The sequence below is a fragment of the Notamacropus eugenii genome, chromosome 1 (genome assembly GCF_028372415.1).
Source record: "Notamacropus eugenii isolate mMacEug1 chromosome 1, mMacEug1.pri_v2, whole genome shotgun sequence".
Lineage (NCBI taxonomy): Eukaryota > Metazoa > Chordata > Mammalia > Diprotodontia > Macropodidae > Notamacropus > Notamacropus eugenii.
Window position 1 is genome coordinate 138,952,520 of NC_092872.1, and position 26,827 is coordinate 138,979,346.

The following is a 26,827-nucleotide window of genomic DNA, read 5'->3' on the forward strand; positions in this document are numbered from 1 at the left end:
CTTATGGTTAGAGGATGTGATCTAAATGCAGATATAGAAAAGGAGACTGAAAGAGAATGGTCTGGAAGTTAGGAGGAGAATCAGGAGAGATCAGTATCCTGAAAAGCCAGAGACAAAAGAATATCAGGGAGAAGAGGGTGATCAACAGTGTCGCTGCAGAAAGTTCAAGAATGAGGGTTTGAGAAAAGACCATTGGACTTGGCAATGAAGAAATCATTGGTAACGTTGGTAGAATGATGAGGTCAAAAGTCAGATTGCAGGGGCTGAAGAAGAGATCAGAGCAGCAACAGTGAAGGTACTTATTCTAGATGGCCTTCCTGAATTTGAAAAATGGATACTATAATCTGAATATCAAACAAACAGTTTAATTAAGAAAACACCATATGACAAAGAAAGAACTTAGCAAGTTCACAAAAGAATTATAGGGGGAACAGGAGACTTTACTAAGGGGAAAGGAATGAGCAAAGGTCAACAACTCTGCCATCCTTCCTCCGGTGTTGCTAAGCACTTATCTCAGACACCAAAACTTCAAGGCAATCTGAATGGGCAAACATGCTAGCTCCCAGGGGCTTGATAAGAGTTGGAAGGAATTCACTCACTCTAACTGAGACATGATTAAGGGCTGGATCATCTGGCTGACATCAACGTTTTTCTTTTTGACTCATCAGATCATAAATACAGAGTGAGAAAGTGTCCCAACCCTCATTCTCATATTAATAATAGCTAGCATTTGCATAGTATGTTAAAAATTGTAAAATGCTTGCATATACTATCTCATTTTATCCTAACAACAAGCCTATGAGGCAGGTGCTATTATTTTCCCCATTTTACAGAAGAGGAAATTGTGATTTAGAAAGGTTAAATGAATTGCCCAACTATATGAAGAGGAATTTGAATTTGGATCTTCCTGTCTTCAGGTCCAGCACTGTATAAACAAATATCTTTCAGTTCTCCTCATGCCATAGCAGTTGGTTACAACAGTCATAAAAACTACCTTAAAGCATGCATAAGCCTCAAAGAGGAACTCAACACTGAGGAGGCTTAGAGGAGTGGCAAAGCTGATGACCTTTGCCCTGCTGCCATCATGGCAAAGGTCACTGTCCACTTTGCAGAATATTAGACATGATTGGGAAGGACTAGGAAAGAAAATTGGGACCCATTTCATCCAGAAAATTATATGGTACAACCTTGACTATATAGTAATATAGAACCTGGACTATATATCAGTGTAACAGAGGAAGGAGAGTGAGAGAGGACAGCCTAATTTATTGAAGAAGAGACTCTGACCTCAAAAAACCACAAGATAATCTTTAGCCTCCACTTTACCATAATACAACTATTTCTCAAACTTAGTTTTAAAATACCTTGGACTGAGTGAAATGAACAGGTGCAGAAGAACAATTTATAAATGATAATAGCATGGTAAAAACATATTTTCAAAAATTTTAGAATGCTAATTAATGCAAAAACCAACCAAAATTTCAGATGACCGATGTTGAAGCATATTACCCACTTCCTGGCTGAAGGATGACAGACTCAAAGTGCAGAATGAGACACGTATTTTCGAACATGGATAACACATTTTGCTTGACTATGCATATTTGATGCTGGGTTTTGCTTTTCTTTTGTTTTTCTCAAATGAGGGATGGGAGCAAGATTAAATGGATTTTTGTTAATTAAAAATTATTAATTTAATTTTAAAAAACAAAATACCCTTGAGGATCCCATCAGACTTCTAAATCAGAGATATTAAATCTAGAGTTCCAAATAGTTGCTTGGAAGTGTTGATAAACTGTAATTAATATAGATGGCATGACTTGGCTTATTCTAATATTCATTGCTATGTCAGGAAGTATGGGGAAGTATAGTGCTGGCAGTTGTTTTTAGGGGAGAGGTTATAGCAGAGCATTTATAAAACCTTTTTCTGTCAGAAGAAAAACCAGGAATGATTTAAGGATTATTTGAGATTCCCAAGTTAAGTAATCCCAAAATTAAAGTATTGGTTTGGTGGCAAAAGGGAAAGGGTCTATTTTGGTTTGTTCCAACATGATTAATATGTTAGGGGATATTTTGAACAGAACACAATTTCAAGTTTGCTTCTGCACAGTTTCTTCAATAAGAAACAGTAAACATGCCTCTATATATACAAAAAATTTACACAGTACTGCTTGTGAAAGCAAAGAATTGCAAACAAAGTAGATGCTCATCAGTTGGAGAATGGCTAAATAAATTGTGGCATATGAATATTTACTGTGGAATAGAAAATTTACTGTGCTGTAGGAAATGATGTGAGTGATAAATATAGAAAAGTATGGAAAGACCTATACGAACTGATGTAGAGAGTCAAGAAAGCAATATGTGCCGTAGCTACAACAATGTGAATGGAAAGAAAAATTACACACCAAAAATAAAAAGTAAATGTAGCAAATTATAACGATCAAGCAGGACTCAAAGCAAGAGTTATGATAACACACTCCCCAGCTCCACCCCCCAACCTACCCCTTTGTGGAGGTGGAATGTCCACAGGTATCATACATTATACATATGTATTGATCAGTTGAGCTGATTATTTTCCTCTCTAAAAAAATAGTGTTGGCCATACGGTGGCTTAGTGGAGACAGCACTAAGTCTAGAGTCAAGAAGATCTGAATTCAAATCCAACCTCAGATGCTAGCTATGTAACCCTGGGCAAGTCATTTAACTTCTGTTTGCCTTAATCTATTGGAAAAGGAAATGGCAAACCACTCCAGTACTTTTGCCAAGAAACAGGGACACTACAATCCATGGGGTCACCAAGAGTCAGACAAGACTGAACAACTAAATGACAACAAAGATGGAACTGTTCTCTGGGAAAGGGAGGGGAAGGGATAGTTGGTATTAACTACAGTGATGTAAGAAATAGAAGACATCAATAAAATTTGTTTTAGAAAAAGAAACAGTGAGAATGCAGAAAACTACAGCTCTTCACAATAACTCAAAAGTTGCCACCCTTCCAACACCTACTCCCACAAGGAAACTTCCTGTCTTGGTTGAGGTAAAGTGCCGTGTTAATTGTGTATCTTCTGATATACAAGAAGAGAAAGGCTAGTCTGCACCATCTCCTTCCCTACCCTTTCCCCTCTGACTTCCTCAGAATGGTGACCTATCCAAGTTGCTACTGCTACCGCTGCTCACAAGGCCACTGTTTATCATAGTATTTGCATATGTCTTAACAATTTAGCATGTATAAACCTGTTCTACCATTTTATTAGGTTTCTACATCTTTCTTTACCAATAGAGCTTTTGGACATTCTACCCCAGCTCCATTTTCCTCACAAGCCTTGTTTTTATTGTGTGATTTTGTATAGCGTAGTGCTTTGAAAGAATGGATATGCCCAGTTATAGCAGAACTGCCTGCATTTAAATCTTTAAAGCACCCTCCAACCCCAGCACACACACACAATTCAGGGGCTATTTAGAAAATACCACAAAGTTATCATAGTTCTAGAGGACCTTACAAGCCATCTAGTTCAATTTCCTCATTAACAGATGAAGAAACTGTGGCCACGAGCAGGTCGATGACTTGCCCATAGTTATTCTAGATTCTCTGACTCCAAATCCATTGATTGTTCTGCTATAGGACACTGTCCCTGGGTAAGGTATATGTCTACAGAGAGACAGGAGGACTCCCTCATACATTCCACTTATTCTTTTAATTTTCAGCAAGCTTATTAGAGGGTTTAGCCATTCAGCAGGAGAGAATTGCATTCCTAGGGAAAAGCAGGTCAGATTATTACAGGCTGAAGTAAGCTTCCATGTACCCCAAATGCACATATTAGCTTTATTGAAAGCCACTAGGAACCCCTCAGGCTCCATAAACACTGAATTTACTACATTTCCTATTTCAGTTAATCCCTGTGCAAGCACTAGAGAGCTATGAATTTTTCAGCTAACAAAAGGCAAAACCCCTTTTGAAATTTTTGCTTGGGGCCCCAAATTTCACCTCATGGAACCGGGTAATATTTTCACTTGAGGGAGTAGAAAGAGCTATTTAAGTTTAATGTAGTCAGTACCAGCTCCTTCTTCCTGTTTTTCTCTATAAAAGTATTTAAGGACGCTGGGATTTCCTTTCTCCCAAGTCTCTGAGGGGTCACTATGGTCAGTGGCTTCATTAAGCTCAGCTCTGCTTAGCAAAAATAGTCAAAAGAGGTCCGGCCACAGTCTTCCATTAATCTTAGTCCTGGGCCATCAAACGTAATTAGAAGATACTCCATCAATAAGCATTTATTAAGTGATTACTCTATGCCAGGCCATTACATAATTAAGTAGAAACTCACCCATCCTTTCCTTTTCTCTTTCCTGTTCCTCATCTCTTTTCTTCCTCCTTTATTTTCTTCATTCTTTTCTTTCCTGTAACTAATTCTTTCTCTTAGCCTCCTCTCTTCCATGACTTTAATAATCAGTTACCCTCTGGAGCAGCAGTTCTCAAACTTTTTGGCTTCAGGATTCCTTTAAACTCTTAAAAACTATTAAGGACCCAAAGAGCCTTTGTTAATTGAGTTATAATTCTCAATATTTACTGTATTAGAACTAAAATGTTATAGTAACTATTAGAAAAATAGTTTTTACTTCACAGAGCCATTGTAGAGAACCCCAGGGGTCCCCAAACCACATTTTGGGAACCCCTGCTCCAGAGGAATGTTCTTTACTCATCAGTCCACTCACAACCTCCTCCTATAAAAATGTGTCCTACATTCACAGCCATACTGGCCCTCCCACCACTACCCCATGCCCATCAGTGCCAGGGAAACCTTTTTACATTTACATTTTCATTGCTATCATGAAAAGAAGAGTTGCAGAATGCTGACACAGGTCTTGGCTCTAGAGAGTTGTGACAGTACGTGGGAGTTTCAGAGAAAGGGAGGAAAGGAGAGCGTTGGGGCTACCTTTTCCATGCGTTCAATTAGTCTGTCCAGCTCCCCAATCCTTTGGTCTCGCTCCTCGAGGCTGGTTTCTGCTGCTTGCATCTTCATATTGGCTTCCTCGATGGCTTTCAGAAAATTATTGGTTTCTTCCTTCAAAACAAACACTTGTCTCAACACACAGAGTTTGTCCAGCACATTCATCTTAATTCAGCATTTTTCTTTTAGGGATATGAAGGACAGGTCAGGTCTCATCGAGGATAGGATCATTTTTTAGACTTTATTTGAATGCAAGGAAGTCCTATTTATAGGATCATAGATGTAGAAAGGACCCCAGAAGCCATTAAATCCAACCCTTCATTTTGTGGATGAGGAAAATAAAAGCCAGCAACTTGCCCAGGGTCACACTGGAAAAGATGGCATTCCAACTCAGGTCCTCAGACTCCAAATCCAACACCTTTTCTCTATTTCTTTAAATCTGCAACATCCTTTAGCGTTTAGAGTCCAAGTACCATAGAGGCAATATACCTTCCTCTATGGTGACTATAGCAGGGGTAGAGATGAGAAACTAGTCATCTTGTATTAGTTCTAAGGGAGCCTAAGTAGGGTTCGAGTACTTGGGGGGGGGGGGGTATTCTACCCCCTTGTATGCTACTCAACTTTGTAAATGAAACAATCTCACTACCTTGTTTCCATTTACCACTATGGTTCTCACATGCAGTAAATCTTAAAAGTCCTGCCACCATTGCTCAACATTTAAGTATGTGTTCCTGGGCTCTGTTTGCTTCATCTTTTAAGCCATGAGGGAAATCAGTGCTATAAGCATAATACAGAATTCCTGGATGCCCTTCCTATACTGCTGCCTACCAAACTACTCTTAAGAAGAAATCTTATTATTGAGGAGAAGAAAGGGAATGAGCATTTATATAGCACCTATTGTATACCAAGCATTCTAGTAAGCATTTTACAAATATTCTCATTTGATTCAGGGAATAAATGAATCAATGACTCAACAAAATTTTCTGAGTATCTACTATGGGCAGGTCACCATACTGGAGAGATGGGAGATATAAAAATTCATAAAATATGGCCCCTGCCCTCTCAAGTTTACAAAGTACTGTATAACTTGGTCAAGTTATTTAAATTCCCTGGGTTTCTATTTCCTCATCTACAAAATGATCACTTCTGAGGTCACTTCCAGTTCTTCATTCTGTGCATACATATTATTATTATATAGAGTATAATAGCATATGTACAGTATAAAAGAAGTACCATCTCCCTCCCAGTGGAAGGAGATACTTTTTGTAATCAGAAAAGGCTTCGTGGAAGAGGCTACATTTCTGCTAAGCTCTAAAGAACAGTTTGGTTTTAAACAGGTGGAGAGATGGGGGTAGAGCATTTTAGAAGGGAAAAATAGTATAGAAGAAGAAAAGGACATGGTGAATGTGGAGAACAGTGAAAATTTCAGTTTGCCACATAGAGAATATATCTGAGGATTTATTTATGGAGATAAAACTGGAAAGGCAGATTATGTCCATATCATGGAAAGGCTTGAATGTCAGGTCACAAAGTCTGAAATTAATTTAGTACATCATGGGACATTATTGAGAGATTCTGAGGAACAAATAAATAAATGGAATCCCGCTGTGCTATAGCCCTATGGCTATGAGCACGCTGAGGATGAAGAAAAGAAAATTAAAACAAAAAACTCTCTTTTATTTTCATTGCGGGACTCCCCAAACATACCAGGAGGGCCTCTTTCTCTGCATTGTGCTTTTGCTGTTCTTGCTCTAATTTTGCTTCATACTGACTGTAGAGTTTCTTAGTCATCTCTCTCATGACATCAGCATTGGCTTCCTGGGAAGATTCTACCTATAAGAGAGAGAAACATCAGGGTCATACCATCTGCAGATGAGATAAGGCTAGAGGTAAGAGGTGTGTGTGTGTATATGCATGTATGCATACTATATATAAATATATATACATTAATATACATGCACTTATATAATATGAATATTGCATTATGATTTACTAGCTCTGTGACCTTGGGCAAATCACTTAACCCTGGTTGCCTCAGTTTTCTCATCTGTTAAATGAGCTGGAGAAGAAAATCTTTGCGAGGAAAACCTCAAGTGGGGTCACAAAATGTCTGACACAACTGAAAACAACTCAACAATAAAAAATACCTATGTATGTGTATATGTGTGTGTATGTACATGCATGTGTGTATATATGTATATGCATGTATACACACACATGCCTAGGGAGTTAAATGACTATCCCAATGGTCACAGTAGTAGTAAGTCAGAAACAGGATTAGAACTCAGGTCCTCTGACTCCATAGTCTGCTTTTTTCACTGCGTCATGATGTTGCAAGTTTTTATACCACATACGTGAAAGATGGAGCTGTCCTCCATGTTCCACTGTTCTTGCTTTACTTACCAAAACCCTGATTTAATGTTATTTATATGTATATATATATACACATATATAGATATATATATACACACTCTTCCTCCTTGTTTCTGTGTCATTTCTAAATAATATGAAATAAACCTCATCTTGTCAAGTCACTCATCTTTTTGATTTTGCTTTTTGTAGCTTAGTTTTAAATTAAAAGCTGTTTGTGGTGACACTTGCCTCTAAACCCTGTTAGGGGAAGCTGAAGCTGGTAGAGCACCTGATCTTGGGAGTTCTGAGTTGCAGCGGGCTAAAGTCCAACATCAATACAGTGAACCCCTGGGAGTCAGGAGTGAGGGGGCTGTCCTAGGACAGAAATGGAGCAGGTCAGAGATGGATCTGACTATGAATGGTTGATATACATCCAGGCTGGGTGAAACGGGGGAAACTAGTCTCAGAAAGGAAAAAATAAGCTCTAAAAGGAAATCTTTGGAGCATCTATTTAAGATTAAGTATATGGTCAAGCACTAGCAGCAGATAGATGAACTAACCTTAAAATAGGTTTGGAAAAAGAAAAACTTTGCCTTCCCCTTTTCTGGATGAAATTTATTAAGTATTTATGCAGGGGAGATTTAAAAGTTCTTGCTACTGCTGTAAAAAAACATAGTTGATCAAGGAATCTGAGTGGGCTGACATAGTTGGAATGCCAAATGCCCAAAATGAAAAATGTCTACCTTTTCCACCTGTCCCCCTCCTCCAATAATCTCTGCCTTTTGAAAGCAGACATTTTCTGGACTTGGAGTCAGGAAGACCTAAGTTCATACCCTGTCCCTGACATTTTCTAGCTGTCTAATCATGTCACTGAATAGATGTGAAGTGTTAAGTGACAGGGTCAAAGATCAGCAACAGGTGGAACTAGAAGGTCTTTGAGATCTCTTCTGACTGTGAACCTATGATTCTATACTTTAAACCTGCTTCATTCATGCCTGACTTGTTCTCATCTTTTGGTTTTCTAAGAGCTTTGGAGAATTTTTTTTCAGTCCCTAGAAGTCATCAGTGATTTAGAAATGGAAGGAATATTAAAAAGGCAATTGAGTCCATTTAAGGAAATTGACAAGGAAATAAAAGCCCAGGGGAGTTAAGTGACTTGTCCAAGGTCACAAAAGGAGTAAAGAGCTTCAGATGTGGAATTTTAACCTAGCTCCTAAGCACCACAAGAGTAGGAACTGTCTCATTCTTTGTGTGTGTGTATATATACACACACATATATGTATGTGTGTGTGTGTGTATGTGTGTGTGTGTATATATCCTTAGTATATAAAACATGGACTGATACAGAATTCATTTAATAAACATCTTCATTATTGTTCAGTTGTTTATGTTCATATCTGACTCTTCATGACCTCATTTAGGGTTTTCTTGGCAAAGACACTGGAGTGGTTTGTCATTTTCTTCTCCTGCTCATTTTACAACTGAGGAAAATGAGGCTAACAGGATTAAGTAATTTGCCCAGGGTCACGCAGCTAGTAAGTGTCTGAGGCCAGATTTGAACTCAGGAAGATGAGTCTTCCTAACTCCTGGCCCAGTACTCTATCCACTGTGCTACCATTTATTAATTGATTAATTACTGCTATGCACATACCTAAATTCTAGAAACTAATTAATAAATCAGAGATGTTCTCTGGAGAAAATTTCAACACAACAAAAACCCAGTTATCATAATTAATCCTTATGTATTCTCTATCAAAAACTGATCCTGGTCATCACCGTTTCAGAATCTCCTGGTTTTGAGCACCAGCTTCCCTACAGCTGATGGCAATCCCTTCCTTCTTTTCTGTCATCCTATGTGGTGATTTTGATCAGAGAAACTGCCACCATCCACATACTCTTTCATCAATACGAGTTTCAAGTTTCATTCTTCAAATAAAAATGTTTTATGTTGGCTTTCAATAGAAAAAAAAGAGAAGCAGAACACCTCACTATTGTCAAACATCTTTAGTCTCTAGGCAGTCCTTCTCCCAAAGGAGTCAGAGAATGTGGCAAGATTTTATCTGGGAAAGGGTGGTGATTGGTGACTACATTCCATCTCCTAACTCTGTGTCTTTGCATAGGCTGTCCCCTATACCTGAAATGTATTCCCTTCTCTTCCATCTATCTTTGAGAATACCTAGTTTTCTTCAAAGTTTAGCTTAAGCACTATTTTCTTCATAAGACTTTTTCTGACCTCCCCTTCCCAGCTTCTAAGGAGGGCCTTTTCTGTTGTTGTTCAACACATTTTCAGTCTTCTCTGACTCCGTGAACTCTTTTTGGGGAATTGGTTTGCCAATTCCTTCTCCAGCTCATTTTCCAGAAAAGGAAACTGAGGCAAACCAAATTAAGTGACTTGCCCAGGGTCACACAACTAGTAAGTGTCTGAGGTCAGTCTGAACGTGGGTCTTCCTGACTCCAGGCCCAGCAATCTATCCACTGTGCCATCTAGCTGCCCTTTATCTTATTTTTTTGACATATATATTTTATTAAACATTTCTCCCAATAGAATGTAAGCTCCTTGAGTTTCTCACTTTTGTCTTTGTATCCCTAGCATCTAGCACAATGCCTTGAACTAATTAATAAATACTTTTTGATCGACTGCCAATACTTTTTTCATGTAGTTTCTTTTTCTATATATTAACTTATTTATTTTTAGTTTTCAACATTCACTTCCGTAAGACTTTGAGTTTTAAATTTTCTCCCCCCCCAAAGATGGAATGCAATCTGATATAGGTTCTACACATACATTCAAATTAAATATCTTTTCACATTAGTCATGTTCTAAATAAAGAAGAATTAAAACCAATGGGAGGAACCATGAGAAAGAAGAAACAAACAAAAAAAGGGAGCAAATAGTATGTTTCAATCTGCATTCAGACTCCACAGTTTTTTCTGGATGTGGATAGTGTTTTCCATCATGACTGACTGTCGATACTTAAGCCCCCCGGGCATCTTCTACCTCTAAAGAAGCACACTTCCTATCTTTTACGGAAACACTTTGGGAATAGAGCTGGAGTTCAGGCAAATGCCAATAAGAGAGGGCACCTCAAGGTGGGACCCACTAAAGTTGATTTAATCCTCCCTATCTTTTCTGCCTTTAATAGCCTTGTCGATTCTAGTCTTGACTCCAACACTTACTTAGGTGTGTGTTTATGAATTGTTTAAATACCTACCTTATATGGTTGTAGTGGAGAAAATAACCTTGTGAACCTTAAAAGTACTACCTAAATGTGATTTATTTTATTACTGTTTTATTGTCTCTTCTTTGAGGTCATTCCTCATTCCTACTCGGGTTCCTACGTGTCTCATACAGCCTTCATTGTAACTTGCTGCTTCTAATCTGGTGTGAGCTGAGGAATCAGATCATTTACAAGCCTGTTAGACTTATGTCTAAAGTACAAGTAAATCGGCTCTAAGTAAGGACTTGAGGGCACTCCTGTGAGAAAAGTACATGACCTTTTAGCACAACAGATGGGGAAATCACTCTTTCCCTTCAATAAATAGGGAGAATGAAGCAAGGAAGTGGTAGTGGAGGCCTGAGAATCTAAGAATCATGTTATTGTGCTAATACGTAACTGGCATGAGTCTTGTAATGGTCTGTTGTGTTTTCTTTAATTGGAGTGAATTCATAAAACTTACCACTGCAAAGGGAGTCAAGGATTGACTAAAATGGAGCTTTGGGACATATATAGAATTAGGATAAGTAAAAGTTAACAAAAATTCATTCTTAAGTTGTACCATCAAGCCAACCTGTGGTAGATTTTATTAAAAGCTCACATTTCTACATCATTTTAAGGTTACAGATTCTTTCTTCACTATCATTCTTTGAAGGAGCTAGCAAAAATATAATTATTCCCGATTTATAGATAAGGAAACTGAGACCTGGAGACATACGTGGTATAACTGCATCTGAAGCCAAAACATTTAGCTTAGAATCATGGCTTTGCCACTCACTCAAGAAATCCGTATTCTATGAATGGATCTCTTGTTATAATTTTGTTTTTTCTTAGATGTCAAGTTTATATCATATGACTATTATGGATATGTTTTTCATTAATACACATGTATAGCATATTGAATTACTTGCCTTCTCAATTGAAGGAAGGAATGGGGAGGGAGGCAAGGGGAGAATCAGGGACTCAAAGTTTTTAAAAACTAATGTTAAAAATTGTTTTTACATGTAACTGGGGAAAAACAAAATACTAAATAAAAAGTAAAAGTTTGTATCTCTCAAAGTTTCCTAGCCCACTGTCCCACACAAAGTAAATGCTTCATATAAGTTGACTGAATTGAAACACAGGTACCAAGGCTTAGCCTTTTGAATGTGTTCACAGTATTTCATTCCAAGTTCAAGAAATGCCTTTTGAAATCAAAGTTATCTCTAGCCTGATTAGGCTCTCCCACATTCCTTTGTCATAGATCCACAGTAACATCAACATATGGCTCCTAGAGGTCTTTGCAGAAACAAGAATGTAGAACCTTTACCTGGGCTGAGGAAGTGACTGATATAAATAAGAATAGGACAGATTCTACTATTGGGAAAGTAACAATCTGTTCACCACTGAGAAATACACTAACACTTTCAGTTTGCTGGGAGCCAACAAAAGTTCCGCTCAGTTTCACCAAGCGGCATTCCAAAAGGTCAGTTTTATAATAGAGAACTGGCATCCACGAAAACTAAAAATTGCCTATAATATCTTGGGCTGCATTAAAAAAAGCATGATGTCCATACTTAGGGATGGTCACAACACATTTGATTCTGGGATCTCCATTCTAGGATAGACATTGATAACGGTGGTATATCCAAAAGAGACCAAGAAAATGGTGAGAGGACTGGAATTTTGCTATGCAAAGACTAATTTAAAAGTATGAGAATGCTTAGCTTGGAGAAGAGGAGATCGGCTTGAGGGAATAGAGGAAGAAGGGAGTAAGAAAACTTATCTTCAAATCTTTTCAGAACTACTTTGTACAAGAGCAATTAAGTTTATGCCACTTGGTCTCAAAGGACAAAACCAAGACCAAAGGGTAAAAATTTGCAGAGAGACACATTGCAACACAATACAAAGGAAGAAATGCTTAACAATGAAAACTGTCCAAAAACGAAATAGGCTAACCCTCCAGACGTAGCAAGTCTCATAACTGGAGCTCTTCAAATAAAACTGGAAAGACCACCTGAAGTCATTTTGAGAGTCTATGTTTCTACAGAAGTATAATAGGGATTTGAGACTTGATTGGCCTTCTGGGATTTGTAGTTCAGTGAGGCAAGTGTTCTCTCCCTGGGAAAGATCTGGGCTATTGTAATCTTTGATCCCAGAAGACAGATTTGAATTGTGCCCAGGAGTTTCCAAAAAAAAGACATACAGGGGAAGGAGATAGATAAGCGGAAGTGGACAATGGAACGAGGCAGTATGGATTCCCTACAGGTCTCATGCATGGCATCCTCTAGAACTAAAAACTTAAACTTTAGGGCATGGGTTCTGGTCAATGGAACTTAAGACAGAAAAAGGAGGTGACTCTGACTTCCCCTTTGGAGAAATGAACAAAGTTCTGAAAGGATTTTATTTTTAGCTTTCCAAATTCTCCTTCCCATGCTTGACAAGTATTTTGTATAATTGTCTTTCCCTTTATCTAAGCTGTTCCTTAGCCTTATTTTTATTTCATTTAAAAATCATGAATGCATATATGGTGTTAATGTATATCTACTGTATACAACAGAACTATAAAATAGGTCAATAGATTCAACTGATCAGAATTTCATACTGATCTACAGGCAAAAAAAGTTACATGTGATTTTTTTTTTATAATAACTAACATTTGTTTAAGCTCCCTAAAATAGTAGATAAAGAGCCATATGGAATTTGGAGTCATCTTACCCCCTAGGCTAGAAAATGAGTTTGTTATTATAGCAGGGTATAAGTGTCTAGTGCCAGAGGGAAAAATTTTAGCCTCCAGCAAGCAGCGTAGAATGGCATGGCTCAAGAAAGATTCAGTGCCTAGCCAAACTTTTATCTATACAGTAATGCCTAGTGGTTACAGTAGGAATATATATTCTCTAGGTCTAGGACAAAGATGCTCATGCTTTTTGTGTGTCATGGATCCCTTAGTCTAATAAATCTATTAATCCCTTCTTGGAATAATGTTTTTAATGAATAAAATAAAATATACAAGATTAGAAAAGAAACTAATCCTATTAAAATACAGTTTTCAATTTTTTAAATTTATAGATATTAGGTTAAGAATCTCTGCTCTGGAGAATACTCTAACATTTTTCTTCATGGTGATGAGGGCAGAATTAGTTGCTAACAAGGAGGCAGCCACCTATATGTTCTCTATTATAAAACCGTACCAATGACTCATCCCTGCCAAGGAACCCACCCTAGCTGCCCCCCTTAGGACTGAGAAGCTTACGGGGCACCACAATTATCTTTTTTGCTGCAAAATCAGATTAGAAGGGCTTTGGGGTTATTCTGTGGGCTCCTAGGATAATTCTTGGTAAAACTTGAACACATCTGTCTTCCAATACTGTTAACATTACAGTCAACATACAACCTACATGTTATCTTGGTCACCCTCTCCTGTCATCTGTCTGTCTCTCTCTCTCTCTCTCTCTCTCTGTGTCTGTCTCTCTCTCTCCACTTCATATTTCATCATTTCTCACATCCTGTCATTGCTGCCTTTGGAACATCTCTCACATATTTCTCCTCTCCTATGATTCAGCCACTACGTGGCACAAGCCCTCATCACTTCACATTTGGATTACTGTCTCCTGCGTGGTCTCCCAACCTCAAGTCTCTCCGCACTCCAGCCTGTCCTCTATTTCAACTCAGCTGCTGATCTTCCTAAATCACAGGTTGGACAATATAACTCCTCTATTCAACAAACTCCAATGGCTCCCTACAACTTCTGGGATTAGATATAAAATCCTTTGTTGGTCTTTAAAGCCCTTCATAGTATGGTCCATTCCTACGTTTCCGTTATTCCTGGTCATCTATCCTGAATCCAGTGACATTGACCTCTGTCATTCCTTGCACAAGACTTTCCATCTACCAGCTCCAAGCATTTTAAAAATTATTTTTAAAAAAATTTTGAAGTAATCAGGGTTAAGGGACTTGCCCAGGGTCACACACTAGTCTTAAGTAGAACTAGGAAAGGCTTCTTCAGAAGGGGGGACATTAACTGAAACTTGAAGGAAACCAGAGAAACTCAGAGACAGAAATGAAGGAAGGTATTCTAGGTAGAGGAAATAATCTCTGCCTCTGAGTTTCTCTAGCTGCCTTGGGGAAGTGGTCATGTTAAGAGTGTATATGAGAATGGAGTAGTTAATATTTCTTGGATCCAGTACTTGGACCGCACTGAAGACAACAGTAACATGTTCAAATATGTTCTAGATCACCTAGAGAGTACCTTCAGTTTCAGTCTTCTGGGATTATGAACAATGAATGTGAGAAGAAATCATGGAAGAAGAAAGGGGTAAAAGAAAAAGTCGGAAAAAGGCAAAGACAAGAGAGCTAAAAAGGAAAGAGGAAACAAAGAAATAGAAATTAGAAATAGAAACCTGATGAAAAATTTAAATTTCATTTACTTTACCTTTAATTTCAAAAGTTGGTTTTCCACCTGAGCCACCTCTAACTGTCTCTGTTTTTCTCTCAGTTTTTCCATAGATGCTTCATATGTATGCTGCAAATTTCTGATCTCATCCTTAATGGTACTGTTTTCCAAGGTAACATCAACCAACGTTTTCTGCCAGGACAAAAAGAAGAATACATTTTGAGACAACCCATTACTGACTTATTACTGACATACAGAAACCACATGTGAACTGAGGGCCAAGAGATCTCATAAAACCTTCACCAAGGCTGTAGCCTAGAATATCCTTATGTACCTTGCCTCATCCTAGAGTGTGTTAAGACAACCCAGTATGTAGCCACTATGGGGAACAACAAATCACCCTGCCTATTCACATTCTGGAAATCCAGTCCATTCTGGGGACCTTTGTTATCACCGTAGGGGTGTGGGTTCTCGTTATTGCCAAATTATCTGGTGGCTCTAGTCTGCCTACCACCTAAGCTCCTCCACTGCAGCCACCTACACCTTTCCCATGGGGCCTGTACCATGGAGGTTGACTAGAGAGGAATCTAAAAAATGGAGGCTTTCTCTCTTACCTGAAAAGGAGGTCACTTTTGTCCTTCAGGGCAATATGGAGAGGCAGAGAAGGAGTGACTCAGTTGATAGCAATGAAATACCACTTTTTCAAGGAATCTCTTCCCTAGTGGTTCTCTCTCATTCCAGCCCATGAGTAGGAGGGAGGAGCTGGTAAGGCTAGAGGACTATGGCCTTTCAAAGTAGTTTATAGTACTTAACCATAGTGCTTTGCACAGACAGGTGCTTAACAAATGCCTTTGATAATAGCCAGGGGGTGCCCATCAGCAGAATGTTTTAAATTCCTGCAGCTTTTTATGACTGCAATTTGTGCTTGGTTTATTCTTTTAGGACTCCAGAAGAGTGAGGTCATTAAAATCCAGAACTCCCACTGCTAGACACTGTGTTTATAGCCGTCTTCTCTCACCTCCCACACACCCCCAACCCCCACCCAAGTCGCATGCCATTTCAAATGCGAACATCTGGAAACCCTATCCTTTGAAATAGTATCCCAAGACCTTTGCTGACTCTGAAGCAAGAGGAGAAGTTAATCTCTGAGGTTCCTTCACTTCTAAATTCTTATTTGAATAATGATAATAAGCCTTTTACCTCCTTGTTTCTCTAAGTAGAGGCTAGGATTCCTGATTTGACTACATGAAATATCTGTGCTTGAAATGGACTCCTCTTCCATCTTCATCTGTTAAAGATCTTCCCTTTCTTCAAGACCCAAATCAGCTACCACCTCCTCCATGAAGTCTTACCTGTCACACTTTATTACCTAAGTAAGTCATTTGACTACCTGGGGCCCTACTGTCTTCATCTATAAAATAAGAGAGTTACATTAGATGGCATCTCAGGTCTCTTCCAGCTCTAGAACCAGAATTCCACAATCCTTTTCCACTCCCTTGCATACCTAAAAGTGATCTACCTATCCTCATGTCTGGTAGACCTCCTCTTAGAACTTGTGCAACTTCCACTACATCATATTTATTTGAATACCTAGATGCCCCCACCTCCCTTAGATGATAAATTCTTCAATAGCAGGGTGATTGTTGTACCTATTTCTATATCCTTAGTACCTACCACATCCCCTGATGCTTGAAATGAAATCTTACAATGAGGTATGTGGAATAGCTAAAAACGTGAAGTAATGTTGAGCTTAGATGGTGGTATGGTGTTATGGAAAGACACCCGGATTCAAGGTCATAGGACTTCTGGGTTCAGATCTTGACTTTTCCAATTACAACCTGTGAAACATGAGCAAGTCATTTCACTTGTGGAGTCCTCAGTTTCTTTATCTGTAAAATGAGGGCATTGGAGCAGATGACTTCTAAGGTCCTTGGAAGCCTACCACTCTAAGACTTCTTTGTATGCTATGTAAAATTTGAATTGTACCATAAGAAATGATGACCAGGATGCTCTCAGAAAAACCTGGAAAGACTTGCATGGGCAGAGACAAAGTGAAATGTCCTGTGTGCAAAGTAACAGCAGTCTTGTAAGATGACCAGCTGTGAATGACTTCGCTGTTGTCAGCAATGCAATGATCCAAGACAACTCTGAAGGACTTAGGATGAAAAATGCTATCCATCCCCAGACAAAGAACTGATGGTGTCTGAATACAGATTGAAACATACTTTTTTTTACTCTATTTTTCTTGAGTCTTTTTGTCTGTTTTCTTTCACAACATGACTATTAATGGCTATATTTTGCATGACTACACATGTAGAACCTGTATCAAATTGCTTGCCTTCTCAATGAGGGGCTGGAAGGGAGGAAGGGAGAGAATTTAGAACTCAAAGTTTTAAAAATGAATGTTAAAAATTGTTTTTACATGTAACAGGGAAAATAAAATACTAAATAAATGCTAAAAAATGAATGTTAAAAATTGTCTTTATATGTAATTGGAAAAAATAAAACATTATCTGGAAAACTGAGAATTAATGTGGTGCTAAATGCTTTCTGACTAATTTCCTCACTCTCCCTTGAATAGCAGGCCTAATAAATACAGAGAGTCTTAATAAAGAGAATGTCTCTTAGTTTAGCGTTGACTAAATCAATCGAGGGAGAATACTTTGTCTATCTATTATTGAACGAATTCAAAAAGGATGTGTACTCCATTCCTGACCAAACCAGGAAAGGTAAGGCTTTAGTTTTCTGGGAAACACCTTCCCCAAAGGAGTATCCACATGACTGTTATTATTACTATGGAATGTCCTCATCTTTTTTTCACCATTATTTATACATGCAAGCTGTGAACTGCTTGAGAGAAAAGAGACATTTTTTGGACAATAGAATTCTATTGATCAGAACCTCTACCCGAGCAAGCTGTGTGTACACTAATAAAATATACTTCCAACAGATTTAATCTAAAAACTAAGTTAAAATGGTTTTCTTTCATAGTACGTTTCAGTCCCAAATTTAGAATTTTAGGAGTAAGATCAGTCACAAAGCTGGAAAAGGCGAGGTTCCCTGAGAACCATAGAATCTTAGAGTTAGAAAAATATAAGAGATGACCTAATTGAATTGACTCATTTTAAACACAAAGAAATTGAAGCCCAGATGTTACTCTCTTCCTCAAAAACCTACATGGGCTCCTCCTCATCCACAAAATAGAATCGAAACTTATTGGGGGAAAGACGTCACAGTAAAACTAAACAGGGACTGGTCTTCACTCATCAACTCAGATGAGATATGGGCCAAGTTGGTAAGGGGATAAGCAGAGTGACTGTCACACAGTAAAGACTTAATCGATGCTTGTTGACTGATTGAAACTTAGAAATTAGTATAAATGAAAAGTCAAATTGTTCCAGGGTGGAGAACCTACTGCCTCAAGGTCACATGTGGCCTTTCAGATCCTTGGGTGCAGCTGAGTTCACGTTTTACAGAACAAATCTTTTTATAAAGGGGATTTATTCTATGAAGCTTGGATTCAGTCAAAGGCCACACTTGAGGACCTAGAGGGCCACATGTGGCCTTGAGGTTGCAGGTTCCCCAACCCTGGACAGATCTTCAGGCCCAGCTAAGTTAGCAGGTTGTTAGGCGGATAACTTTATACCTGATAGATTTTCCTTCAGTTATAACGTGACTGTTCTTGGCTGCTTCTGATTAAAACTTAAAGATAATATGGAGTTATGGTGCAGATAGGTGATGGAATACAAGACCCAGAGTCAAGAAGACTCATCTTCCGTTCTGTTTTGGTTATCCTTTCCTCTTGAAGAGGATCAATTGCATCATGATGATGATGCTTTGGACCTGAGTAAGGCAGAGCTGCTCCAAGTCTTCAGTCTGACCCTCTCCTCCAGAATCAGCAAATTCCAGTGACTAAGACATAAGATAAGACAACTGGTGATGCCCAGAGACGTGGTAAGTGACCTTGGCCTTTCTAAATTAAGGTCTTTCCCAGGCCTCAGTTTGTCTGAGCATCTTCCCAAGATAAAACCTGGCTTCAGACACTTACCAGCTGTGTAACCCTGGACAAGTCACTTAACTCTGTTTGCCTCAGTTTTCTCCTCTGTAAAATGAACTGGAGAAGGAAATGGCAAACCATTCCAGTATCTTTGTCAAGAAAATCCCAAATGTGGTCATGAAGAGTTGGACACAACAGAAATGACTGAACAACAATCTGATGTCAGCTATACACCAGGTCAAGATGGAAAGATTGCGAGGGTTATCCAGTGGCTTATATAAAAACGTGCTATGCAAAGGCAAAAGACTGAGATGTTAATTATTAAGTAAATTACATACCTGACCAGCAACCAGGGATCTGATAAAAGATGAGCACATTACTCCTCTCCAACAAAAAAGGGAAAAGAATCTATTTGTATAAAAATATTTATAGCAACTCTTTTTGTGGTGACTAAGAATAGGAAATTGGGGGGATACCCATTAATTGGGGAACAGCTGAACAAATTGTGGTGTGATTTTAATGGAATATTATTGTGCTATAAGAAATCACAAGCAGGATGGTTTCAGAAAAACCTGAAGAGACTTACTTGAACTGACACAATAACGTGAGCAGAACCAGGAGAACATTGTATATAGACAGTAACATCAATATTGTACGATGAACAACTGTGAATGACTTAGCTATTCTCAGCAACATAATGATCCAATACAATCCCAAAGAATTCATGATAAAAAAAAAAATGTTATGAACCTCCAGAAAAAGATCTGATGGCATCTGAAAATGTTTCTCTCTCTCTCTCTCTCTCTCTCTCTCTCTCTCTATTTCATTCTTCAAGTTTTCTTCCACAAAATGACTCATATGGAAATGCTTTACATGATTTACCATGTATAACCTATATTATATTGCTTACCATTTCAGGAAGGGGGGAATAGAGAGGGAGGATAGATTTTGGAACTCAAAACTTTAAAAAAAAATGTTAAAAACTGTTTTCACATGTAATTGGGAAAAATAAAAAAAAAATTTGAAAAAAGATAAGCACATAGAACTTCACCACAGAATAACTCTTAAACTCAGTCAAGTTGACCCCCTCAGCTGCCAGATACTTAATGAATTCTGGGAGGGTAAAAGAAGCCTTAGTGTCCAAATATAAAGGGCCAGCAGAGGGAAAATGTGGAGGTGAGTTAATAAACCAACAGCCACCCACTCAGTCTATGCCCAGGAGGGAAGTTATGTTCTCCAGAAGGGCTCCGAAAGATACAGAGACATGCTGCAGCCTCAGTTCCAATTCTCCTTGCATTATCATTGTTCAGTTGTTTCAGGGTGCCTGATTCTTTGTGACCCTGTTTGAGGTTTTCTTGGCAAAGATATTAGAGTGGTTTGCCATTTCCTTCTCCATTTTTTCCATAAAGCCATTTAAATAACTGTCAAAGTCTTTTAGTTGAGGGTCACACTTGGACCCATCCCTCACCCTATTGGTGAGAAAGCCATGAGAAAGCCAACTAAGATAGAGTGACGCCAGCAACCCCAGTGTCTGCTGCTGTAACTAATGACAGAAGGCTCGTCCTCTTCATTTTATAAGGGAGGTAACAAGAGTTCAATACTGGCTCTTTCGGGAAGAAAGCCATCTCTTGGCATCTTTTAAAAATTATTTTTAGTAGAAAAATATGTGGACTGGAAGTTCAGAAGACCTGGATTGGACTGCCAAATTTTGCCACTATATCACTACACAGCTTCCTTGAGTGAGTCACTTCCCCTCTCAGGGTCTCTATTCTCTTATCTGCAAAATAAGAGGATTGGATTGGATGATGCCTCAGCTCCTCTAGCTCTAATCGTCTATAAACCCACATGGCTATTACTGCAGAGACTCCAGCCAGAGGTTACCAGATGAGGTTCACCTAGATCAGCCGTCAGATGTCTCATGGCCAGCTTTGTTGCCAGTGTAACTTTGATTGTCTGTGGCACTTAGGGTCTGTGCGTCATGCTGACCTGGCTTCTAAATGAATTAATTCTAAACGAATTAATGGAAGCAATATGGAATAGGGAAAGATGACCAGATTTAGAATACTTTCTGAACCTCAACTTCCTCATGAGTATATATATGAGTATTCCTCATGGGAATAGTATCTGCCTTACCTACCTCTTGGAGTTGCTATGAGGGTCATCAAATGAGAGTGAATATGCATATACTTTGTAAATGGTAAAGTATGAATTATTATATGTGATTTCTATTTTACATATGGACCTGTGGTCTCACTGACCTAGATATTTCCTCCAATGACACAGACCTTTACCTACTGACCATTTGTGACTCTGGCCATTAGTTTGCCACAGGAAGTTCCCCCCAATACACTGAGGATCTTCTTCCCTTTCTCTTTCCATTGTAAGGATGGCAATGTAGAATACAGACTGGGTCTTGATTATCCCTTGTTCCTACTACGTGGCAAAGTCACTTCCTTTTTTGGTCATATGTGTATTTGGCATTAATAATAATCACAATGGAAGCAGAAAGCCTTTTAACTTGCCACCATCCATCCACCTCCAAACTGGTACTCTGTCTCTTGCCCTGGAGCACTCTACTGCTGATCAATGAGTGTTCAACATATTTAAATGTCCTTAGACCCACTATGAAACAGACCATTCATCCCTGGCCATTAACTCTATTAGGCACTTTATATATGCACTCTGCTTCACTGATTTCCACCTCTTGCTCAAGAAACAGTAATCAAATCAACATCACCATTTATAGAAAGGATATATTCATTCATTGCTCTACACCTGCATTCACCATTCCTGTAACTCCCCAAACCAAAACACCCAGCCCTGGACACCATTTCCCTATGGATATTTTCTTCTCCTAGTATAATTCAAGTTCCCTGAGGGTAGGAATAGTTGTCTATTTTCTGTGTGTATCCTTAGCACTTAGCATAGTGCCTAGCACACAGCAAGCATTTAATGCTTTTTTAATTTATTCATTCTTTCATTTGATTGCTCATTTATATTTTCTATAAGTCAAATATCTTGTCCTCAATTAGATTTTTGCTTCCCTGTAATTAAGTAGAGAGATCCTTTGCAATACTGATATGGGAGGATGCAACTATTATATCATGTGCAACTTTTATCATATTCAGTTATATTTGGCAAGGGATGTGATTTGACCTGTGGTGTAATGGGATTCTATTTTAATAACATTTTATATTACTGATGCATGATGAATTCCACTGTTTTCTTCTGCTGTCATTAAATTTTGATAGTGGTAATGACAAAAACAAATTGCTTAGAATAAGACTATCTGCTTGAAATGTGCCTTCAAGTCTCATTTTCAAACCTTTCTAGAAAGCTGGACTGTGGCCATCCTGGAGCATTGTGAGAACACAATTACATACCTGTAAGCCAATAGAGTCTGAAGCCAAAGAGGAGTTCATGTCATTAAAACTATCCAAGGCTGAAGACTGTGTTTCAATGTGATTCTGTAGATAATCCTGTTGAGCATTGGAAACCTGAACAGAAGGAAGAGAGAATTATGCAAAACTCACACATACAGGACCCTCAACTCAGTTGCCTCAGCTGTACTAACCAAGTTCATCAAGATTTCAAAGAATGTGTTCAAAGGTGACAATCAGATGATCAAGAGGATGGAACTGCAAAGGTTGTACATACCCAATAAAGTCAAAATACCAAATGCAATACTCCTCACAAACAATGACCAGTTTGTTCAGATACTGGGGATGTGGTTTGCTAACTCATTTAGAGGATGGTCACCCTTTAAATCATAAGAATGTTCTCAACTTGGTTCTCAACTGCTCCTCCCACATCTAACTTTAAAGTCCTCCAAGAAAGCTAGAATGCCTTTTTGAATCCTGATATCCCCACGCACTTGGTAACATCACAAACACTGAGCAAAATCAGTGTTCCAGTAGGCAAGGTAAAAGTGTGCTGGAACAAAGTCCTTCCTTTAAATTCTCCCAAGGACCCAGAATCTGAACTGACATCATTTAGCCGAATAATCTATCTAGTGTTCTCATTAATCCATGTCCCATTCTCTAAAGGGAGGGGAAATCCAGCCTACAAATAAACAAACCTAAGAAAGTCACTAAGGCCAGCTACTTTCTCCAGAGGATCCCATATAAACTATACATAAACAACATAGAGAATCATAGTTGAGTCAAAAAACAGGCTACTTCCCATGACAGATAAAGGCAATGAGCAAATTTCTTAGCTAATTTATCAAAAATTAATTGATCCTATTAACATGTGCCCAGTTTTTACCATATTTAGTTGTATTTGGCAAAGGATGAGATTTGACCCATGGTATAACAGGATTCTATTTTAATAACACTTTGTATACATAGTGAACCCTCCTGCTTTCTTCTTTTGTTATTAATTTTGATGGTGGTAATGACATTGCAAATATTAAATTATTAGTCTTATTCTAAACTATTCGTTTTTGTCATTATCACCATCAAAATTTAATGACAAAAGAAGAAAGCAGAGGGGTTCACCACGCATCAGCAATATGAAGTGTTGCTAAAAAAAGAAAAAAAAAGAATCTCATTACAAATGGTGTGTTTCACCAGGCACCGTGGTGGATGCTAAATGAGTATGGCATAGCATGGTGCCTGCCACATAATAAACACTTCATGAATGCTTGTTGACTGATTCTTCCCTACGACTAACGCCAGTTCCACTGCTGCTATTAATGATAATGATGATAATGATGGCACTTGTATGATGCTTTATGGTTTGCAAAGGTCTTTAAAACATATTTTTTCATTTTATCCTCACAACAATCCCGGGAAGGAGGTGCTATAATTATCTCCATTTATAGACATTAAAAACTGAGGAAGACAGAGGATAAGTGACTTGCCCAAGGACACACAGCTAGTAAGTATCTGAGGTTGGATTTGAGTGCAAGTCCAGGTTCAGGGTTCTATCTACTGTGCCAATGTTTTTGTTGGCATGACTAACACCTGAAACAACAATTCAGATCACATATAATCATGTACAAAATTATATATATCACCAGTGCTATCATAGTTTAACAAAGGAAGCCATCATTATAGACTGGAGTAGTTAGGGAAGGAGGAAAAACCACGATCTAATACTTAAGGGTGTTTTAATTCAAATAGGCCTGGTAAGGGTTAGGGTAGTGGTAGTGGTGGTACAGTTATAGGAAAGTGAAGGAGGAGAACAAAGACACAGATCATGTACAAGTGTTTAGAGTTTTGCTCAGTTTTCTATTATCAATTAAATCATTTTTTGTTTACACTAAAGTCTTTTCCCCTTAGTACAGGGATTTATTGCCTGTGAGTGAATGCTGAGTTCAGATTTCCATAGGGTTTATTAGAATTTCACTACCCAATTTTCTAAAATGTTTATATTTCAACACCTTTCATTAAGATATTGAATCTCCATAGAATCTTATATGCTACTGGTTCTTCCTCACTTGGCTTCAGTCACACACAGGTGAGTCTTGAATTAAGAAAAGCAAATATTTAAAATCTGGAACTTAAAAAAAACAGTAAATCATTATGATTCCTACTTCAATAAGATAAATTGAACATTTTCTATAAATAACTTCCTCTAGTATATCTTTAAAAATGTTTCACATCACAAATATGGATAGCCCCAAAACTTCTCAGACACAATATCTTTGTTTCAAATGAAACCTGCATATACATGCATGTGTGCACACATATAAATATATACGTTTCCTGTGAAAATTATTTACATTCTTATCATCTCTCCACATTTTCAAATGAATGAGCCTTTTACTTACTCTCAGTTCTTTGGTAAGGAGTTGAATTTTCTGCCTCATTTCATCGTAGTTCCCATATATCTGTTTTCTGACTTTTTCCAACGTTGCTCTCACCTGCAGCCCAACAGAGACGCTATTTAAAGATCATGCAAACATTTCAAGAAACCACAATAATGAGTGGCTCTAACATAAGACGTTCCTAAGGAAAAAACAACTTGGAAAGGGAAGTCTAGAAGAACTGGTAATATGTAAACTGGTAATATACCTTTGGCATTTTCATTCCATCAGCTCTCACTTACTCTTGCTCATTCGAATAGGGGGAATCCTGTATTGCCAAAGTCTATCGTATCATCTATAACTAAAATGTCCTAGGAAAATAAGGACAAAAGTATAGCCTTCCATTGGAGGGAGAAGGAAAACCTTTCTTTCACTGTTAGGATATTACAGCAGTCCTTAATATACCCCTCATCCCAACTGGCTTATTTAGAGTGGAAGTTAGGTAGGGTGTAAAATGTAATTGTTGACTTTGAAAGACTTAAAAACTCTGATCACCACAATGATCCACTTCAATTCCAGAGGGCTCACGATGAAAGAGGTTACCCACCTCCTGATGGAGATGTGATGGAGTGGAAAATAAGACAATTTTTTTAGACACAACCATTGTGGATATTTGTTTTACTTGACTACATATGTCTATAATAGGGGTTTGTTTTTTCTTGATTTCTCAGTTATAAGAGAGATTAAGAGAGCTTGAGAAGGAGAGAAGGCAGATTTTCCTTTTTGAAATATTCTTTTAAAAAAGTGATTTTTCATATATAGAGAACTGAGTCAAATTTACAAGAATACAAGTCATTCCCCAATTGATAAATGGTCAAAGGATATACTGGCAGTTTTCAGAGGAAGAAGTTAAAGCTATCTATAGTCATATGAAAAAATGCTCTAAATCACTATTGATTAGAGAGATGCAAATCAAAACAACTCTGAAGTACCACATCACACCTATTCGATTGGTTAACATGACAAAAGCAGGAAGATGATAAATATTGGAGAAGATATGGGAGAGTTGGAACACTAATTCATTGTTGGTGGAGCTATGGGCTGATCCAACCATTCTGGAAAGCAATTTGGAACTATGCCCAAAGGACTATAAAACTTCATACCCTCTGACCCAGTAATATCACTTTAGGGCTGTATTCCAAAGATATCATAAAAATAGGAAAAGGTCCCACATGTACAAAAATATTTAAAGCAGCTCTTTTTGTGGCAGCTAAGAACTAGAAACTGAAGCAATGTCTATCAATTGGGGAATGACTGAACAAGTTGTGGTATATGAATGTAATGGAATATTATTGTACCATGTGTGTGTTCATCCTTCGTTGCTGAAAAAGACCATGCCATCAGAGAAATGATGACATGATTTGCACTTGACTTTATTTTGAGTGAGGGAGGGCTGTGCAGGTCACCAGCCTCACTTCTCCAGAGCCATCTGAATCCAGTGACCAGATATTCATCAGGATGACTGGAGATGACCCAGGATGAGGCAATTGGTGTTAAGTGACTTGCCCAAGGTCACACAGCTGGTGAGTGTCAAGTGTCTTGAGGTGAGATTTGAACTCAGGTCCTCCTGCCTCCTGCACTGGTGCTCTATCCACTGCACTACCTAGCTGCCCCTATTGTACCATAAGAAATGACGAACAGGCAGACTTCAGAAAAACCTGGAAAGACTTATATGAACTGATGCTGAGTGAAATGAGAAGAACCAGGAGAATATTATACACAGTAACTGCCACAGTGTGCAAGGACTGTTTCTGATAGACTTAGTCCTTTACAACAATGCAAGGACCTAAAACATTTCCAAAGGACTCGTGATGCAAAATGCCATCCACATCCAGAGAAAGAACTGTGGAATTAGAATGCAGAATGAAGCAGACTATTTTCTCTTGTGTTATATTTTGTTCTTGTTTGGTTTTTCTCAGTTTCTCCCACACGTTTTAATTGTTCTATGTAACATGACTAATGTGAAAATGTGTTTAATAAGAATGTATGCGTAGAATCCATATAAGATTGCATGCCATCTTGGCAGGGAGGGGAAGAAAATTTAAAACTCATGGAAGTGATTGTTGAAAACTGAAAACAAATTAAATAGAAAAAGAAAAAAATGGTTTTTTGGAAGCTCACAAGGCAATGGAAGGTGCA

At 38.2% G+C, this 26,827-nt stretch overlaps 1 protein-coding gene across 7 annotated transcripts in view; it reads right to left on the reverse strand.

Moving 5' to 3' along the window:
• MYZAP (myocardial zonula adherens protein) overlaps window positions 1-26,827 on the reverse strand; it is a 118,443-nt gene that overhangs the window by 57,187 nt on the left and 34,429 nt on the right. For all 7 annotated transcript variants that reach the window (XM_072615715.1, XM_072615717.1, XM_072615726.1 and 4 more), the window contains 5 exons: window positions 24,653-24,745; window positions 22,260-22,373; window positions 14,919-15,071; window positions 6,648-6,773; window positions 4,926-5,054 (listed from right to left, as the gene is read on the reverse strand). In XM_072615715.1, coding sequence (XP_072471816.1) covers window positions 4,926-5,054; window positions 6,648-6,773; window positions 14,919-15,071; window positions 22,260-22,373; window positions 24,653-24,745 — 615 coding nt within the window. The remainder of the gene's footprint in view (window positions 1-4,925; window positions 5,055-6,647; window positions 6,774-14,918; window positions 15,072-22,259; window positions 22,374-24,652; window positions 24,746-26,827) is intronic.